General features: G+C 46.8%; 1 protein-coding gene across 1 annotated transcript in view; it reads right to left on the minus strand.

Moving 5' to 3' along the window:
- The window catches only part of LOC110519322 (contactin-5), a 560,400-nt gene that overhangs the window by 386,251 nt on the left and 152,485 nt on the right, over positions 1-21,664 (minus strand). The window contains exon 2 of the mRNA XM_036964829.1: positions 8,851-8,973. Within this exon, the coding sequence (XP_036820724.1) occupies positions 8,851-8,905 (55 nt within the window). The 5' untranslated portion in view covers positions 8,906-8,973. The remainder of the gene's footprint in view (positions 1-8,850; positions 8,974-21,664) is intronic.

The following is a 21,664-nucleotide window of genomic DNA, read 5'->3' on the forward strand; positions in this document are numbered from 1 at the left end:
ACTTCTGGCTAGCTACTTCAGTTAGTAGGCCTGGAGGCAGCTCTGCAGAGGGTCTCTAGCTACTTCAGTTAGCAGGCCTGGAGGCAACTCTGCAGAGGGTCTCTAGCTACTTCAGTTAGCCTAAAGGCAGCTCTTCAGAGTGTCTCTAGCTACTTCAGTTAGCAGGCCTGAAGGCAGCTCTGCAGAGTGTCTCTAGCTACTTCCGATAGTAGGCCTGAAGGCAGCTCGGTAGAGTGTCTCTAGCTACTTCAGTTAGCCTAAAGGCAGCTCTTCAGAGTGTCTCTAGCTACTTCAGTTAGCAGGCCTGGAGGCAGCTCTGCAGAGTGTCTCTAGCTACTTCAGATAGTAGGCCTGAAGGCAGCTCGGTAGAGTGTCTCTAGCTACTTCAGTTAGCAGGCCTGGAGGCAGCTCTGCAGAGTGTCTCTAGCTACTTCAGTTAGCCAGAAGGCAGCTCTGCAGAGTGTCTTTGCTACTTCAGTTAGCAGGCCTGAAGGCAGCTCTGCAGAGTGTCTCTAGCTACTTCCGATAGTAGGCCTGAAGGCAGCTCGGTAGAGTGTCTCTTGCAACTTCAGTTAGCCTGGAGGCAGCTCTGCAGAGTGTCTCTAGCTACTTCAGTTAGCCTGAAGGCAGCTCTGCAGAGTGCCTCTAGCTACTTCAGTTAGCAGGTCTGGAGGCAGCTCTGCAGAGTGTCTTTGCTACTTCAGCAAGCAGGCCTGAAGGCAGCTCTGCAGAGTGTCTCTAGCTACTTCAGTTAGCAGGCCTGAAGGCAGCTCTGCAGAGTGACTCTAGCTACTTCAGGTAGCCTGAAGGCAGCTCTGCAGAGTGTCTCTAGCTACTTCAGTTAGCCTGAAGGCAGCTCTGCAGAGTGTCTGTCTAGCTACTTCAGTTAGCCTGAAGGCAGCTCTGCAGAGTGTCTCTAGCTACTTCAGTTAGCAGGTCTGGAGGCAGCTCTGCAGAGTGTCTCTAGCTACTTCAGTTAGCCTGAAGGCAGCTCTGCAGAGTGTCTCTAGCTACTTCAGTTAGCCTGAAGGCAGCTCTGCAGAGTGTCTCTAGCTACTTCAGTTAGTAGGCCTGAAGGCAGCTCTGCAGAGTGTCTCTAGCTACTTCAGTTAGCCTGAAGGCAGCTCTGCAGAGTGTCTCTAGCTACTTCAGGTAGTCTGAAGGCAGCTCTGCAGAGTGTCTCTTGCTACTTCAGTTAGCAGGCCTGAAGGCAGCTCTGCAGACGGTCTCTAGCTACTTCAGTTAGCAGGCCTGAAGGCAGCTCTGCAGAGTGTCTCTAGCTACATCAGGTAGCCTGGAGGCAGCTCTGCAGAGTGTCTCTAGCTACTTCAGTTAGTAGGCCTGAAGGCAGCTCTGCAGAGGGTCTCTAGCTACTTCAGTTAGCCTAAAGGCAGCTCTTCAGAGTGTCTCTAGCTACTTCAGTTAGCAGGCCTGAAGGCAGCTCTGCAGAGTGTCTCTAGCTACTTCAGGTAGCCTGACGGCAGCTCTGCAGAGTGTCTCTAGCTACTTCAGTTAGCCTGGAGGCAGCTCTGCAGAGTGTCTCTAGCTACTTCAGTTAGCAGGCCTGAAGGCAGCTCTGCAGAGTGTCTCTAGCTACTTCCGATAGTAGGCCTGAAGGCAGCTCGGTAGAGTGTCTCTTGCTACTTCAGTTAGCCTGGAGGCAGCTCTGCAGAGTGCCTCTAGCTACTTCCGATAGTAGGCCTGAAGGCAGCTCGGTAGAGTGTCTCTTGCTACTTCAGTTAGCCTGGAGGCAGCTCTGCAGAGTGTCTCTAGCTACTTCAGTTAGCCTGAAGGCAGCTCTGCAGAGTGCCTCTAGCTACTTCAGTTAGCAGGTCTGGAGGCAGCTCTGCAGAGTGTCTCTAGCTACTTCAGTTAGCAGGCCTGAAGGCAGCTCTGCAGAGTGACTCTAGCTACTTCAGGTAGCCTAAAGGCAGCTCTGCAGAGTGTCTCTAGCTACTTCAGATGGCAGGCCTGTAGGCAGCTCTGCAGAGTGTCTCTAGCTACTTCAGGTAGCCTGAAGGCAGCTCTGCAGAGTGTCTCTAGCTACTTCAGTTAGCCTGAAGGCAGCTCTGCAGAGTGCCTCTAGCTACTTCAGTTAGCAGGTCTGGAGGCAGCTCTGCAGAGTGTCTTTGCTACTTCAGCAAGCAGGCCTGAAGGCAGCTCTGCAGAGTGTCTCTAGCTACATCAGGTAGCCTGAAGGCAGCTCTGCAGAGTGTCTTTGCTACTTCAGTTAGTAGGCCTGAAGGCAGCTCTGCAGAGTGTCTCTAGCTACTTCAGTTAGTAGGCCTGAAGGCAGCTCTGCAGAGTGTCTCTAGCTACTTCAGGTAGCCTGAAGGCAGCTCTGCAGAGTGTCTCTAGCTACTTCAGTTAGCCTGAAGGCAGCTCTGCAGTGTCTCTAGCTACTTCAGTTAGCCTGAAGGCAGCTCTGCAGAGTGTTCACTCCCTGGCGCAGCCACAAAGTCAAAACTTCTATTTTTTTTAACCCAACCTTAACCATACTGCTAACCCTAAACTTAATTTAAGACAAACATTTTTAACGATAGAGCCAATTAGGAATATCTAGCGGAAAGTTCTGCCTCCAGGTCAACCTGACTTGAGTTACCAGTAACATCACAGCACTATCAGTAACACATTGGTTCACACTCACAGATTTATGAGTAACAAAATTGCTAAGCTACCATGCATAACATACACATGGACGATGTGTTGATAGTGTTTCTGGGAAGGAGCCATTGGGATTCCACAGTCATAAGATAAACAGAAGACACATTGTAATATGTTCTTTGCAGATAATAGATAAATGTTGTGAGCTTGCGGATAGATCCAGATTTCCAAAAATCTGACCCTCACAAGGACTTATCATAAAAGGGTCACCAAGGTCTGATTGTCCAGTGGATAAGGTGCTTTCTCTCTCTGAAATGACAAGAGTGAGATTTGAGCTATGAGGCTCTAGCCCCATTGCCTATATCGGCAAAGAGAACAGAGAGCTCAATCAAGACACAGAGGCACCTATAGACCTGGCAGGTACAGACACAGAGGCAACTGTAGACATGTCAGGCACAGACACAGAGGCACCTGTTATGCACCTATAGACCTGGCAGGCACAGACACAGAGGCACCTGTTATACACCTATAGGCCTGGCAGGCACAGACACATAGGCACCTGTTATACACCTATAGGCCTGGCAGGCACAGACACAGAGGCACCTATAGACCTGGCAGACACAGACACAGAGGCACCTGTTATGCACCTATAGACCTGGCAGGCACAGACACAGAGGCACCTGTTATGCACCTATAGACCTGGCAGGCACAGACACAGAGGCACCTGTTATGCACCTGTAGACCTGAAAGGCACAGACACAGAGGCACCTATAGACCTGGCAGGCACAGACACAGAGGCACCTATAGACCTGGCAGGCACAGACACAGAGGCATCTGTTATACACCCTAGACCCTGGCAGGCACAGACACAGAGGCACCTGTTATGCACCTGTAGACCTGAAAGGCACAGACACAGAGGCACATATAGACCTGGCAGGTACAGACACAGAGGCACCTGTAGACATGGTACGCACAGACACAGAGGCACCTGTTATGCACCTGTAAACCTGAAAGGCACAGACACAGAGGCACCTATAGACCTGGCAGGCACAGACACAGAGGCACCTGTTATACACCCTAGACCTGGCAGGCACAGACACAGAGGCACATGTTATGCACCTGTAGACCTGAAAGGCACAGACACAGAGGCACCTATAGACCTGGCAGGTACAGACACAGAGGCACCTGCTATGCACCTGTAGACCTGAAAATCACAGACACAGAGGCACCTATAGACCTGGCAGGCACAGACACGGAGGCACCTGTAATGCACCTGTAGACCTGGCAGGCACAGACACAGAGGCACCTATAGACCTTGCAGGCACAGACACAGAGGCACCTGTTATGCACCTGTAGACCTGAAAGGCACAGACACAGAGGCACCTATAGACCTGGCAGGTACAGACACAGAGGCACCTGTAGACATGGCAGGCACAGACACAGAGGCACCTGTTATGCACCTGTAGACCTGAAAGGCACAGACACAGAGGCACCTATAGACCTGGCAGGCACAGACACAGAGGCACCTGTTATGCACCTAGAGACCTGGCAGACACAGACACAGAGGCACCTGTTATGCACCTATAGACCTGGCAGGCACAGACACAGAGGCACCTATAGACCTGGCAGGCACAGACACAGAGGCACCTGTTATGCACCTAGAGACATGGCAGGCAAAGACATAGAGGCACCTGTTATGTACCTATAGACCTGGCAGGTACAGACACAGCGGCACATATAGACCTGGCAGGCACAGACACAGAGTCACCTGTTATGCACCTAGAGACCTGGCAGGCACAGACACAGAGGCACCTGTTATGCACCTGTAGACCTGAAAGGCACAGACACAGAGGCGCCTATAGACCTGGCAGGCACAGACACAGAGACACCTGTTATGCACCTGCAGACCTGAAAGGCAAAGACACAGAGGCACCTATAGACCTGGCAGGCACAGACACAGAGGGACCTATAGACCTGGCAGGCACAGACACAGAGGCACCTGTTATGCACCTAGAGACCTGAAAGGCACAGACACAGAGGCACCTATAGACCTGGCAGGCACAGACACAGAGGCACCTATAGACCTGGCAGGCACAGACACAGAGGCATCTGTTATACACCCTAGACCCTGGCAGGCACAGACACAGAGGCACCTGTTATGCACCTGTAGACCTGAAAGGCACAGACACAGAGGCACATATAGACCTGGCAGGTACAGACACAGAGGCACCTGTAGACATGGTACGCACAGACACAGAGGCACCTGTTATGCACCTGTAAACCTGAAAGGCACAGACACAGAGGCACCTATAGACCTGGCAGGCACAGACACAGAGGCACCTGTTATACACCCTAGACCTGGCAGGCACAGACACAGAGGCACATGTTATGCACCTGTAGACCTGAAAGGCACAGACACAGAGGCACCTATAGACCTGGCAGGTACAGACACAGAGGCACCTGCTATGCACCTGTAGACCTGAAAATCACAGACACAGAGGCACCTATAGACCTGGCAGGCACAGACACGGAGGCACCTGTAATGCACCTGTAGACCTGGCAGGCACAGACACAGAGGCACCTATAGACCTTGCAGGCACAGACACAGAGGCACCTGTTATGCACCTGTAGACCTGAAAGGCACAGACACAGAGGCACCTATAGACCTGGCAGGTACAGACACAGAGGCACCTGTAGACATGGCAGGCACAGACACAGAGGCACCTGTTATGCACCTAGAGACCTGGCAGACACAGACACAGAGGCACCTGTTATGCACCTATAGACCTGGCAGGCACAGACACAGAGGCACCTATAGACCTGGCAGGCACAGACACAGAGGCACCTGTTATGCACCTAGAGACATGGCAGGCAAAGACATAGAGGCACCTGTTATGTACCTATAGACCTGGCAGGTACAGACACAGCGGCACATATAGACCTGGCAGGCACAGACACAGAGTCACCTGTTATGCACCTAGAGACCTGGCAGGCACAGACACAGAGGCACCTGTTATGCACCTGTAGACCTGAAAGGCACAGACACAGAGGCGCCTATAGACCTGGCAGGCACAGACACAGAGACACCTGTTATGCACCTGCAGACCTGAAAGGCAAAGACACAGAGGCACCTATAGACCTGGCAGGCACAGACACAGAGGGACCTATAGACCTGGCAGGCACAGACACAGAGGCACCTGTTATGCACCTAGAGACCTGGCAGGCACAGACACAGATGCACCTGTTATGCACCTGTAGACCTGAAAGGCACAGACACAGAGGCACCTGTTATGCACCTGTAGACCTGAAAGGCACAGACACAGAGGCACCTATAGACCTGGCAGGCACAGACACAGAGGCACCTGTTACGCACCTGTAGACCTGAAAGGCACAGACACAGAGGCACCTATAGACCTGGCAGGCACAGACACAGAGGCACCTGTTATGCACCTATAGACCTGGCAGGCACAGACACAGAGGCACCTGTTAGGCACCTATAGACCTGGCAGGCACAGACACAGAGGCACCTGTTAGGCACCTATAGACCTGGCAGGCACAGACACAGACAACCAACTCTACACTCTAAGCTGATTACTTTAGACAAACTCAACTCCCACAAACAAAATGGCAGACAATAATACAGTTGAAGTTGGAAGTTTACATACACTTAGGTTGGAGTCGTTGAAAATGTGTTTTTCAACCACTCCACAAATGTATTTCTTGTTAACAAACTATAGTTTTGGCAAGTCGGTTAGGACATCTACTTTGTGCATGACACAAGTCATTGTTCAAACAATTGTTTACAGACAGATTATTTTACTGTATCACAATTCCAGTGGGTCAGAAGTTTACATACACTAAGTTGACTGTGCCTTTAAACAGCTTGGAAAATTCCAGAAAATTATTTCATGGCTTTAGAAGCTTCTGATAGGCTAATTGATATCATTTGAGTCAATTGGAGGTGTACCTGTGCATGTATTTCAAGGCCTACCTTCAAACCCAGTGCCTTTTGCTTGACATCATGGGAAAATCGAAAGAAATCAGCCAAGACCTCAGAATTTTTTTGTAGACCTCCACAAGTCTGGTTCATCCTTGGGAGCAATTTACAAATACTGAAGGCACCACGTTCATCTGTACAAACAATAGTACGCAAGTATAAACACCATGGGACCACGCAGCCATCATACCGCTCAAGAAGTAGACGCATTCTGTCTCCTAGAAATGAACGTACTTTGATGTGAAAAGTACAAATCAATCCCAGAACAACAGCAAAGGACATTGTGAAGAAGTCCTATATCGTCATAACCTGAAACGCCACTCAGCAAGGAAGAAGCCACTGCTCCAAAAACCTCCATAGAAAAGCCAGACTACGGTTTGAAACTGCACATGGGGGCAAATATCGTACTTTTTGGAGAAATGTCCCCTGGTCTGGTGAAACAGAAATAGAACTGTTTGGCCGTAATGACCATCGTTATCTTTGGAGGAAAAAGGGGGAGGCTTGCAAGCCGAAGAACACCATCCCAACCGTGAAGCACGGGGGTGGCAGCATCATGTTGTGGGGGTGTTTTGCTGCAGGAGGGACTGGTACACTTCACAAAATAGATGGCAACATGAGGTAGGAAAATTATATGGATATATTGAAGCAACATCTCAAGACATCAGTCAGGAAGTTAGAGCTTGGTCGAAAATGGGTCTTCAAAATGGACAATGTCCCCAAGCATACTTTCAAAGTTGTGGCAAAATTGCTTCTTATGGCTGCGATCCGGTTAACGGGATCGATATGACAACAGCCAGTGAAAATGCAGGGCGCCAAATTCAAACAACAGAAATCTCATAATTAAAATTCCTCATACATATAAGCATCTTATACCATTTTAAAGGTAATCTTGTTGTTATTCCCACCACAGTGTCCGATTTCAAAAAGGCTTTACAGCGAAAGCCACAGTCACAGAAAAACACAGACATTTTTCCAGCCAAAGAGAGGAGTCACAAAAAGCAGAAATAGAGATAAAATTAATCACTAACCTTTGATGATCTTCATCAGATGACACTCATAGGACTTCATGTTACACAATACATGTATGTCTTGTTCGACAAAGTGCATATTTATATCCAAAAATCTCATTTTACATTGGCGTGTTATGTTCAGTAGTTCCAAAACATGCAGTGATTTTGCAGAGAGCCACATCAATTCACAGAAATACTCATAATAAACATTGATAAAAGATACAGCTATTATACATGGAACTTTAGATAAACTGTGTCAAATTTCAAAAAAACTTTCCGGAAAAAGCATACCATGCAATAATCTGAGTACAGTGCTCAGAGACCAAAACAGCCAAACAGATATCCCCCATGTTGTGGAGTAAGTCAGAAATAGCATTATAAATATTCACTTACCTTTGATGATCTTCATCAGAAATCCCAGTTCCACAATAAATGCTTGATTTGTTTGATAAAGTTCATAATTTATGTCCAAATACCTCCTTTTGTTAGCGCATTCAGCCCTGTAATCCAAATTCATGACGCACAAGCAGACGAAAAGTAAAAAAGTTCCGTTACAGTCCGTAGAAACATGCAAACGATGTATAGAATCAATCTTTAGGGTGTTTTTAACATAAATCTTCAATAATGTTCCAACCGGAGAATTCCTTTGTCTGTGAGAAATGCGATGTAACGCGAGCTACCTCTCACATGAACGAGCGTGGTCAGCTCGTGGCTCCTGGCAGACCCCCTGACTCATTCCCCTCTCATTCGGCCCCCCTTCACAGTAGAAGCATCAAACAAGGTTCTAAAGACTGTTGGCATCTAGTGGAAGCCTTAGGAAGTGCAAGATGGCCAATAACCCACTGTATCTTCAATAGGGGTTTAGTTGAAAAACGACAAACCTCAGATTTCCCACTTCCTGTTTTGATTTCTCCTCAGGTTTTTGTCTGCCATATGAGTTCTGTTATACTCACAGACATCATTCAAACGGTTTTGGAAACTTCAGAGTGTTCTCTATCCAAATATACTAATAATATGCATAGCTTCTGGGACTGAGTAGCAGGCAGTTTACTCTGGGCACGGGTAGAAAACGTGAAAATGTTGTTATTATTGATATGACTGGCTGTTGGAATCAGTGTGCACCATCGCACTCAGACAAACAGAGCATCTACTGTGACAGCGGCACATCGCCGTAAAAGAGCAAGAAAACCTTCAGCTTATCTCAGAGCGTTGCATTGTGGGTATCTCCTACTACAGTACCTGAAAGGCCACTGATGACGGACAGCAGGAGAAGTGGTTTCCATGGCGACCCCATACTTGTTCAGGCGGGTCCCCCCCTTCAGCAGCGTTGTTAGAAGGTCTGTTTCTTCATTAAAGCTGTGCCTAGGAAAGAACAAGAACAACATTCAACTGTTTGTTAGTAGGTTTAAAGCTGTGCCTAGGAAACAACAAGAACAACATTCAACTGTTTGTTAGTAGGTTTAAAGCTGTGCCTAGGAAACAACAAGAACAACATGCAACTGTTTGTTAGTAGGTTTAAAGCTGTGCCTAGGAAAGAACAATAACAACATTCAACTGTTTGTTAGTAGGTTTAAAGCTGTGCCTAGGAAAGAACAATAACAACATTCAACTGTTTGTTAGTAGGTTTAAAGCTGTGCCTAGGAAAAAACAAGAACAACATGCAACTGTTTGTTAGTAGGTTTAAAGCTGTGCCTAGGAAAAAACAAGAACAACATGCAACTGTTTGTTAGTAGGTTTAAAGCTGTCTATTAAACAACAACAACAACAACAAGAACTGCTTGTTGCCAGTTAAAGCTGTTTCAATGGACAAGTTGACATTGGATGAATTTACCAACCCCCACTTTATATTCTGAATGTAAAAGTGTTACATTAGGGCATGCTTGTGAATTTGAGGGTTTGTCTGTCTGTCTGTCTGGCTTTCGGTCTGTCTGTTGGCTTTCGGTCTATCTGTCTGTCTGTCTGGCTTTCAGTCTGTCTGTTGGCTTTCGGTCTATCTGTCTGTCTGTCCGTCTTTCATGTCTGCTCTGCTCTGAGCGATGAGGGCTGGGAACAATGAGAGCTGTGCATGTCAAGACAGAGCCTCTCCTATCCTCCTCAGCCTTCCCTTTACTCAGCCCCCCCTCTCCTCAGCCTCACCTCCCCTTCTCAGCCTCTCCTCTTCAGACTTCTCTCCTCAGCCTCTCCTCTTCAGCCTTCTCTCCTCAGCCTCTCCTCTTCAGCCTTCTCTCCTCAGCCTCTCCTCTTCAGCCTTCTCTACTCAGCCTCTCCTCTTCAGCCTCCCCTCCTCATACTCTCCTCATCCTCTCTTCATCCTGCTCTCACCAGCCCTCCCTCCTCCTCCTTTCCTCACCAGCCCACCCTCCTCCTCCTCTCCTCACCAGCCCTCCCTCCTCCTCCTCTCCTCACCAGCCCTCCCTCCTCATCTTCCTCTCACCAGCCCTCTCTCTCTCTCTATCTCTCTCTCTCTCTCTCTCTCTCATCCTCTCAATTCAATTCAATTCAAGGGGCTTTATTGGCATGGGAAACATGTGTTAACATTGCCAAAGCAAGTGAGGTAGATAATATACAATAAAAATGAACAGTAAACATTACACATACAGAAGTTTCAAAACAATAAAGACATTACAAATGTCATATTATACAGTGCCTTGCGAAAGTTTGCGGCCCCCTTGAACTTTGCGACCTTTCGCCACATTTCAGGCTTCAAACATAAAGATATAAAACTGTATTTTTTTGTGAAGAATCAACAACAAGTGGGACACAATCATGAAGTGGAACGACATTTATTGGATATTTCAAACTTTTTTAACAAATCAAAAACTGAAAAATTGGGCGTGCAAAATTATTCAGCCCCTTTACTTTCAGTGCAGCAAACTCTCTCCAGAAGTTCAGTGAGGATCTCTGAATGATCCAATGTTGACCTAAATGACTAATGATGATAAATACAATCCACCTGTGTGTAATCAAGTCTCTGTATAAATGCACCTGCACTGTGATAGTCTCAGAGGTCCGTTAAAAGCGCAGAGAGCATCATGAAGAACAAGGAACACACCAGGCAGGTCCGAGATACTGTTGTGAAGAAGTTTAAAGCCGGATTTGGATACAAAAAGATTTCCCAAGCTTTAAACATCCCAAGGAGCACTGTGCAAGCGATAATATTGAAATGGAAGGAGTATCAGACCACTGCAAATCTACCAAGACCTGGCCGTCCCTCTAAACTTTCAGCTCATACAAGGAGAAGACTGATCAGAGATGCAGCCAAGAGGCCCATGATCACTCTGGATGAACTGCAGAGATCTACAGCTGAGGTGGGAGACTCTGTCCATAGGACAACAATCAGTCGTATATTGCACAAATCTGGCCTTTATGGAAGATTGGCAAGAAGAAAGCCATTTCTTAAAGATATCCATAAAAAGTGTTGTTTAAAGTTTGCCACAAGCCACCTGGGAGACACACCAAACATGTGGAAGAAGGTGCTCTGGTCAGATGAAACCAAAATTGAACTTTTTGGCAACAATGCAAAACGTTATGTTTGGCGTAAAAGCAACACAGCTCACACCATCCCCACTGTCAAACATGGTGGTGGCAGCATCATGGTTTGGGCCTGCTTTTCTTCAGCAGGGACAGGGAAGATGGTTAAAATTGATGGGAAGATGGATGGAGCCAAATACAGGACCATTCTGGAAGAAAACCTGATGGAGTCTTCAAAAGACCTGAGACTGGGACGGAGATTTGTCTTCCAACAAGACAATGATCCAAAACATAAAGCAATGTCTATAATGGAATGGTTCAAAAATAAACATATCCAGGTGTTAGAATGGCCAAGTCAAAGTCCAGACCTGAATCCAATCGAGAATCTGTGGAAAGAACTGAAAACTGCTGTTCACAAATGCTCTCCATCCAACCTCACTGAGCTCGAGCTGTTTTGCAAGGAGGAATGGGAAAAAATGTCAGTCTCTCGATGTGCAAAACTGATAGAGACATACCCCAAGCGACTTACAGCTGTAATCGCAGCTAAAGGTGGCGCTACAAAGTATTAACTTAAGGGGGCTGAATAATTTTGCACGCCCAATTTTTCAGTTTTTGATTTGTTAAAAAAGTTTGAAATATCCAATAAATGTCGTTCCACTTCATGATTGTGTCCCACTTGTTGTTGATTCTTCACAAAAAAATACAGTTTTATATCTTTACGTTTGAAGCCTGAAATGTGGCAAAAGGTCGCAAAGTTCAAGGGGGCTGAATACTTTCGCAAGGCACTATATATATATATATATATATATGTATATATACAGTGTTGTAACAATGTACAAATGGTTAAGGAAAATAAATAAGCATAAATATGGGTTATATTTACAATGGTGTTTGTTCTTCACTGGTTGCCATTTTCTTGTGGCAACAGGTCACAAATCTTGCTGCTGTGATGGCACACTGTGGTATTTCACCCAGTAGATATGGGAGTTTATCAAAATTGGATTTGTTTTCGAATTCTTTGTGGATCTGTGTAATCCTCTCTCTGTGTCTCTGTCTCTCTCCATCATCGCTCTCTCCATCCCCTTTCTTTCATTATCACTCTCCTCTCTATCCATCCCATCTCCCTCCCTCTCCACCTCTCCATCCTCCCACATGGCACCACAGTCTTCACCACTCACAACAGACAGACTGACTGACAGATAGAGCCAATCCTCATCCTTTCTGCACTACAGATCACAACAGACTTGCAGTGATATATTCTACAGGTTCTCTAGTCTACAGGTTCACTAGTCTACAGGTTCTCTAGTCTACAGGTTCTCTAGTCTACAGGTTCACTAGTCTACAGGTTCTCTAGTCTACAGGTTCTCTAGTCTACAGGTTCACTAGTCTACAGGTTCACTAGTCTACAGGTTCTCTAGTCTACAGGCTCTCTAGTTGAAAGGTTCTCTAGTCGAAAGGTTCACTAGTCTACAGGTTCTCTAGTTGAAAGGTTCTCTGGTCGAAAAGTTCTCTAGTTCAAAGGTTCACTAGTCTACAGGTTCTCTAGTTGAAAGGTTCTCTAGTCGAAAGGTTCTCTAGTCGAAAGTTTCTCAAGTCTACAGAGAACAAGCTTCACTGGAAAATATCAAGAATGCGTCCCAAATGGCACCCTATTCCCGAATGTCTCCCTAGGGCCCTGGTAAACATGTTGTGCTGTATAAAGGGTGTCCTAAATGTCTCCCTAGGGCCCTGGTAAACATGTTGTGCTGTATAAAGGGTGTCCTAAATGTCTCCCTAGGGCCCTGGTAAACATGTTGTGCTGTATAAAGGGTGTCCTAAATGTCTCCCTAGGGCCCTGGTAAACATGTTGTGCTGTATAAAGGGTGTCCTAAATGTCTCCCTAGGGCCCTGGTAAACATGTTGTGCTGTATAAAGGGTGTCCTAAATGTCTCCCTAGGGCCCTGGTAAACATGTTGTGCTGTATAAAGGGTGTCCTAAATGTCTCCCTAGGGCCCTGGTAAACATGTTGTGCTGTAAAAGGGTGTCCTAAATGTCTCCCTAGGGCCCTGGTAAACATGTTGTGCTGTATAAAGGGAACATGATACTGTGTGGGACATGTATCCACTTCAGGCTGTCTGTGGCGTAGAGCTGCAGGCAGATTAACTAATGTGCAGGCAGATTAACTGATGTGCAGGCAGATTAACTAAAGTGCAGGCAGATTAACTGATGTGCAGGCAGATTAACTGATGTGCAGGCAGATTAACTGATGTGCAGGCAGATTAACTGATGTGCAGGCAGATTAACTAATGTGCTGGCAGATTAACTAAAGTGCAAGCAGATTAACTGATGTGCAGGCAGATTAACTGATGTGCAGGAGGATTAACTGATGTGCAGGCAGATTAACTGATGTGCAGGCAGATTAACTGATGTGCAGGCAGATTAACTGATGTGCAGGCAGATTAACTGATGTGCAGGCAGATTAACTGATGTGCTGGCAGATTAACTAATGTGCAGGCAGATTAACTGATGTGCAGGCAGATTAACTAATGTGCTGGCAGATTAACTGATGTGCAAGCAGATTAACTGATGTGCAGGCAGATTAACTGATGTGCAGGAGGATTAACTGATGTGCAGGCAGATCAATTGATGTGCAGGAGGATTAACTGATGTGCAGGCAGATTAATTGATGTGCAGGAGGATTAACTGATGTGCAGGCAGATTAACTGATGTGCAGGAGGATTAACTGATGTGCAGGCAGATTAACTGATGTGCAGGCAGATTAATTGATGTGCAGGAGGATTAACTGATGCGCAGGCAGATGAATTGATGTGCAGGAGGATTAACTGATGTGCAGGCAGATTAACTGATGTGCAGGAGGATTAACTGATGTGCAGGAGGATTAACTGATGTGCAGGCAGATTAACTGATGTGCAGGAGGATTAACTGATGTGCAGGCAGATTAACTAATGTGCAGGCAGATTAACTGATGTGCAGGAGGATTAACTGATGTGCAGGCAGATTAACTGATGTGCAGGAGGATTAACTGATGTGCAGGCAGATTAACTGATGTGCAGGCAGATTAACTGATGTGCAGCCTATCTAGTCATTGAAACATGGACTATTCTCTCTCCCTCATCTCCCTCACCTGTTTTTCAAACAAACCTAAACAGTCAAGGATATTTTAAACACCTTGCCAGCAACTTAATTTCTTCTTAGAAACACACACAGTACAAACAACTCATCGGGCGGCAGGTAGCCTCCTGGTTAGAGGAGGCAGGTGGTTAGAGTCCTTATGTTCACCTGATTTAGAATTCCTCACAATCAAATGTCGACCGCATTATCTACCAAGGGAATTCTCTTCGATTATAATCACAGCCGTATATATTCCCCAAGCAGACACAACGATGGCTCTGAACAAACTTTATTTGACTCTTTGCAAACTGGAAACCACATATCCTGAGGCTGCAGTCATTGTAGCTGGGGATTTTAACAAGGCTAATCTGAAAACAAGACTCCCTAAATTGTATCAGCATATCGATTGCACAACCAGGGCTGGTAAAACCTTGGATCATTGCTATTCTAACTTCCGCGACGCATATAAGGCCCTCCCCCGCCCTTCTTTCGGAAAAGCTGACCACAACTCCATTTTGTTGATCCCTGCCTACAGACAGAAGCTAAAACAAGAAGCTCCCACGCTGAGGTCTGTTCAACGCTGGTCCGACCAATCTGATTCCATGCACCAAGACTGCTTCCATCACGTGGACTGGGATGTGTTCCGCATTGCGTCAAACAACAACATTGACGAATTGGCTGATTCGGTGTGCGAGTTCATTAGAAAGTGCATTGATGATGTCGTTCCCATAGCAACGATTAAAACATTCCCAAACCAGAAACCTTCGATTGATGGCAGCATTCGCGTGAAACTGAAAGTGCGAACCACTGCTTTTAACCAGGGCAAGGTGACCGGAAACATGACCGAATACAAACAGTGTAGCTATTCCCTCTGCAAGGCATTCAAACAAGCTAAGCGTCAGTATAGAGACAAAGTAGAGTCACAATTCAACGGCTCAGACACAAGAGGTATGTGGCAGGGTCTACAGTCAATCACGGATTACAAAAAGAAAACCAGCCCCGTCGCGGACCAGGATGTCTTGCTCCCAGGCAGACTAAATAACTTTTTTTGCCCGCTTTGAGGACAATACAGTGCCTGACACGGCCCGCAACCAAAACCTGCGGACTCTCCTTCACTGCAGCCGACGTGAGGAAAACATTCAAACGTATTAACCCTCGCAAGGCTGCAGGCTCAGACGGCATCCCCAGCCGCGCCCTCAGAGCATGCGCAGACCAGCTGGCTGGTGTGTTTACGGACATATTCAATCAATCCTTATCCCAGTCTGCTGTCCCCACATGCTTCAAGAGGGCCACCATTGTCCCTGTTCCCAAGAAAGCTAAGGTAACTGAGCAAAAACGACTACCGCCTCGTAGTGCTTTGAGAGACTAGTCAAGGACCATATCACCTCCACCCTACCTGACACCCTAGACCCACTCCAATTTGCTTACCACCCAAATAGGTCCACAGACGATGCAATCTCAACCACACTGCACACTGCCCTAACCCATCTGGACAAGAGGAATACCTATGCGAGAATGCTGTTCATCGACTATAGCTCAGCATTTAACACCATAGTACCCTCCAAACTCGTCATCAAGTTCGAGACCCTGGGTCTCGACCCCACCCTGTGCCACTGGGTACTGGACTTCCTGACGGGCCGCCCCCAGGTGGTGAGGGTAGGTAACAACATCTCCACCCCGCTGATCCTCAACACTGGGGCCCACACAAGGGTGCTTTCTGAGCCCTCTCCTGTACTCCCTGTTCACCCACGACAGCGTGGCCATGCACGCCTCCAACTCAATCATCATGCATGGTTTCATGTATGTCAACATCCGAAGCCTCCTCCCTAAGTTTGTCTTACTCACTGCTTTAGCACACTCTGCTAACCCTGATGTCCTTGCTGTGTCTGAATCCTGGCTCAGGAAGGCCACCAAAAATTCTGAGATTTCCATACCCAACTATAACATTTTCCGTCAAGATAGAACTGCCAAAGGGGGAGGAGTTGCAGTCTACTGCAGAGATAGCCTGCAAAGTAATGTCATACTTTCCAGGTCCATACCCAAACAGTTCGAACTACTAATTTTAAAAATTACTCTCTCCAGAAATAAGTCTCTTACTGTTGCCGCCTGCTACCGACCCCCCTCAGCTCCCAGCTGTGCCCTGGACACCATTTGTGAATTGATCGCCCCCCATCTAGCTTCAGAGTTTGTTCTGTTAGGTGACCTAAACTGGGATATGCTTAACACCCCGGCAGTCCTACAATCTAAGCTAGATGCCCTCAATCTCACACAAATCATCAAGGAACCCACCAGGTACAACCCTAAATCTGTAAACAAGGGCACCCTCATAGACGTCATCCTGACCAACTGGCCCTCCAAATACACCTCCGCTGTCTTCAACCAGGATCTCAGCGATCACTGCCTCATTGCCTGTATCCGCTACGGATCCGCAGTCAAACGACCACCCCTCATCACTGTCAAACGCTCCCTAAAACACTTCTGTGAGCAGGCCTTTCTAATCCGACCTAGCCCGGGTATCCTGGAAGGATATTGATCTCATCCCGTCAGTTGAGGATGCCTGGTCATTCTTTAAAAGTAACTTCCTCACCATTTTAGATAAGCATGCTACGTTCAAAAAATGCAGAACTAAGAACAGATACAGCCCTTAGTCTGTCTAAGGTTAATCTGGTGTATCTGTAATGAATACTCAGGGAGAAAAAGGTGTAGATCAACGTGCAGAGCGTGGCAGATGTTTATTTCGCCTTCGCAGAAGGCAGGAATCGTGGTCACAGGCAGGCAATGGTCATACACAGGTAGGCAAACAGGCAGGTGAATCAAAACTAGTACTGAAGGCTATAACTGGTTCTCAAAAACAAGCTAGGAACAGGCTTAGTAGAGTCAAAACGAACAATACCTCACAAAGGCACAAACAGAATGAACTGAACTAAATAAGGAGCTGATGAGACCAGGTGAGTAACTAACACAGGTGAAATCATTGAGAGACAGGGCTATGTTCAAGAACACAAAGAAACAGGGCTACGTTCAAGAACACAAAGAAACAGGGATACGTTCAAGAACACAAAGAAACAGGGCTACGTTCAAGAACACAAAGAAACAGGGCTACGTTCAAGAACACAAAGAAACAGGGCTATGTTCAAGAACACAAAGAAACAGGGCTACGTTCCAGAACACAAAGAAACAGGGCTACATTCCAGAACACAAAGAAACAGGGCTATGTTCCAGAACACAAAGAAACCGGGCTACGTTCAAGAACACAAAGAAACAGGGCTACGTTCAAGAACACAAAGAAACAGAACACAAGGTTGACTAAGAAAATATATACAGAACCTTACAGTATGTTAAGTAATGTGGGCCAGGGCTGCAGTCAGCCAGCCAGTCAGTTAGTCAGCCAGCCAGCCAGTCAGCCAGCCAGCCAGCCAGCCAGCCAGCCAGCCAGCCAGTCAGCCAGTCAGTCAGCCTGTCAGTCAGCCAGTCAGTCAGTCAGCCAGTCAGTCAGTCTGGGTCAGCCTGTTAGTCAGTCAGCCAGTCAGTCAGCCTGTCAGCCAGTCAGTCAGCCAGTCAGCCAGCCAGTCAGCCTGTCAGCCAGTTACGGCAAATGTAAAAAAAAAAAAAAACTTCAATTTGATAGAAGCCTCAATAGAGAAATCTGGACACATACAATGATTGGGCAGAGTGCCAGGGTGGGCCTCATGAGGTAAAATATTTAAACAGGTCAATGTTTCTTCAATTGGGAGTTGTAAGGAAATGTGTGTGTGGACGTGTTTAACTATTCTTTGACCAGAAGTCCCCACAAGAATAGGATACAAACAAATATTTGGCCAACTGCGGACATTCTGTTAGGCCACAAGGTCAAATGCTATTTCTATGGGGTTTAGGGTTTAGGTTAGAATTAGTTTTAGTGTTAGAATTACGTTAAGGGTTTAGGGCTAGGGTTAAGGTTTAGGGCTAGGGTTAAGGTTTAGGGCTAGGGTTAAGGTTTAGGGCTAGGGTAAGGTTTAGGGCTAGGGTTAAGGTTTAGGGCTAGGGTAAGGTTTAGGGCTAGGGTTAAGATTTAGGGCTAGGGTTAAGGTTTAGCGCTAGGGTTAAGGTTTAGGGCTAGGGTTAAGGTTTAGGGCTAGGGTTAAGGTTTAGGGCTAGGGTAAGAGTACAGGTTAGTGTTAGGTTTAGGTTTTAGGGAAAATATGATATTGAATGGGACTGAATTGTGTGTCCCCAGAAGGTTAGCTGTACAAGACTGTGTGTGTGTGTGTGTGTGTTGTGTGCGTGTGTGTGTGTATATGTGTGTGTGCTTGTGTGTGTATGTGTGTGTGTGTGCGCGCGCGTGTGTGTGCGTGCGTGCGTGCGAGTGAGTGAGTGAGTGAGTGAGTGTGTGTGTGTGTGTGAGTGAGTGAGTGTGTGAGTAAGTGAGTGAGTGAGTGAGTGAGTGAGTGAGTGAGTGAGTGTGTGTGTGTGTGTGTGTGAGTGAGTGAGTGAGTGAGCTGTATTATACAGTCCTGTCACACCCCACCAGGTGTCTTTGACCGACCACCCCCATTGGTGCTGAAACATGAGAATTGAAAGAGGTACAGAGAAGTGGCAGACTGACACGATGGTCAGCTTTGAAGTGGTAAGATATACTATCCACCCTGCACTAGAGCACCTATCTCATCATCCATCCCAAATACTGTACATCTGAGAGGAAAACTGACACACATATCTCTGCATCCATCCCACATACTGTAGATCTGAGTGGAAAACTGACACACCTATCTCTGCATCCATCCCACATACTGTAGATCTGAGAGGAATACTGCCAAACCTATCGATTCATCCATCCCACATACTGTAGATCTGAGAGGAATACTGCCAAACCTATCGATTCATCCATCCCACATACTGTAGATCTGAGTGGAAAACTGACACACCTATCTCTGCATCCATCCCACATACTGTAGATCTGAGAGGAATACTGCCAAACCTATCGATTCATCCATCTCACATACTGTACGTCTGAGAGGAAAACTGACACACCTATCTCTGCATCCATCCCACATACTGTAGATCTGAGAGGAATACTGACACACCTATCTCTGCATCCATCCCACATACTGTAGATCTGAGAGGAAAACTGACACACCTATCGATTCATCCATCCCACATACTGTACGTCTGAGAGGAATACTGACACTCCTATCGATTCATCCATCCCACATACCTTAGAGAGGAATACTGCCACACCTATCGATTCATCCATCCCACATACTGTACGTCTGAGAGGAAAACTGACACACCTATCTCTGCATCCATCCCACATACTGTAGATCTGAGAGGAAAACTGACACACCTATCTCTGCATCCATCCCACATACTGTAGATCTGAGAGGAATACTGCCACACCTATCGATTCATCCATCCCACATACTGTACGTCTGAGAGGAAAACTGACACACCTATCTCTGCATCCATCCCAAATACTGTAGATCTGAGAGGAATACTGCCACACCTATCGATTTATCCATCCCACATACTGTACGTCTGAGTGGAATACTGCCACACCTATCGATTCATCCATCCCACATACCTTGGAGAGGAATACTGCCACACCTATCGATTCATCCATCCCACATACCTTGGAGAGGAATACTGCCACTCCTATCGATTCATCCATCCCACATACCTTGGAGAGGAATACTGCAACACCTATCGATTCATCCATCCCACATACCTTGGAGAGGAATACTGCCAGACCTATCTCTTCATCCATCCCACATACCTTAGAGAGGAATACTGCCACTCTTATCGATTCATCCATCCCACATACCTTGGAGAGGAATACTGCCACTCCTATCAATTCATCCATCCCACATACCTTGGAGAGGAATACTGCCACTCCTATCAATTCATCCATCCCACATACCTTGGAGAGGAATACTGCCACATCTATCAATTCATCCATCCCACATACCTTGGAGAGGAATACTGCCACTCCTATCAATTCATCCATCCCACATACCTTGGAGAGGAATACTGCCACTCCTATCAATTCATCCATCCCACATACCTTAGAGAGGAATACTGCCACTCTTATCGATTCATCCATCCCACATACCTTGGAGAGGAATACTGCCACTCCTATCAATTCATCCATCCCACATACCTTGGAGAGGAATACTGCCACTCCTATCAATTCATCCATCCCACATACCTTGGAGAGGAATACTGCCACTCCTATCAATTCATCCATCCCACATACCTTGGAGAGGAATACTGCCACTCCTATCGATTCATCCATCCCACATACCTTGGAGAGGAATACTGCCACTCCTATCAATTCATCCATCGCACATACCTTGGAGAGGAATACTGCCACTCCTATCGATTCATCCATCCCATATACCTTGGAGAGGAACACTGCCAGACCTATCTCTTCATCCATCCCACATACCTTGGAGAGGAATACTGCCAGACCTATCGATTCATCCATCCCACATACCTTGGAGAGGAATACTGCCAGACCTATCGATTCATCCATCCCACATACCTTGGAGAGGAATACTGCCAGACCTATCTCTTCATCCATCCCACATACCTTAGAGAGGAATACTGCCACTCCTATCGATTCATCCATCCCACATACCTTGGAGAGGAATACTGCCACTCCTATCAATTCATCCATCCCACATACCTTGGAGAGGAATACTGCCACACCTATCGATTCATCCATCCCACATACCTTGGAGAGGAATACTGCCACTCCTATCAATTCATCCATCCCACATACCTTGGAGAGGAATACTGCCACTCCTATCGATTCATCCATCCCACATACCTTGGAGAGGAATACTGCCACGCCTATCAATTCATCCATCGCACATACCTTGGAAAGGAATACTGCCACTCCTATCGATTCATCCATCCCACATACCTTGGAGAGGAACACTGCCAGACCTATCTCTTCATCCATCCCACATACCTTGGAGAGGAATACTGCCAGACCTATTGATTCATCCATCCCACATACCTTGGAGAGGAATACTGCCAGACCTATCGATTCATCCATCCCACATACCTTGGAGAGGAATACTGCCACTCCTATTGATTCATCCATCCCACATACCTTGGAGAGGAATACTGCCAGACCTATCGATTCATCCATCCCACATACCTTGGAGAGGAATACTGCCACTCCTATCAATTCATCCATCCCACATACCTTGGAGAGGAACACTGCCAGACCTATCGATTCATCCATCCCACATACCTTGGAGAGGAATACTGCCACTCCTATCGATTCATCCATCCCACATACCTTGGAGAGGAATACTGCCACTCCTATCAATTCATCCATCCCACATACCTTGGAGAGGAATACTGCCACTCCTATCAATTCATCCATCCCACATACCTTGGACAGGAATACTGCAACACCTATCGATTCATCCATCCCACATACCTTGGAGAGGAATACTGCCAGACCTATCGATTCATCCAT

This window comes from Oncorhynchus mykiss, chromosome 27 (genome assembly GCF_013265735.2).
Source record: "Oncorhynchus mykiss isolate Arlee chromosome 27, USDA_OmykA_1.1, whole genome shotgun sequence".
Classification (NCBI taxonomy): Eukaryota; Metazoa; Chordata; class Actinopteri; order Salmoniformes; family Salmonidae; genus Oncorhynchus; species Oncorhynchus mykiss.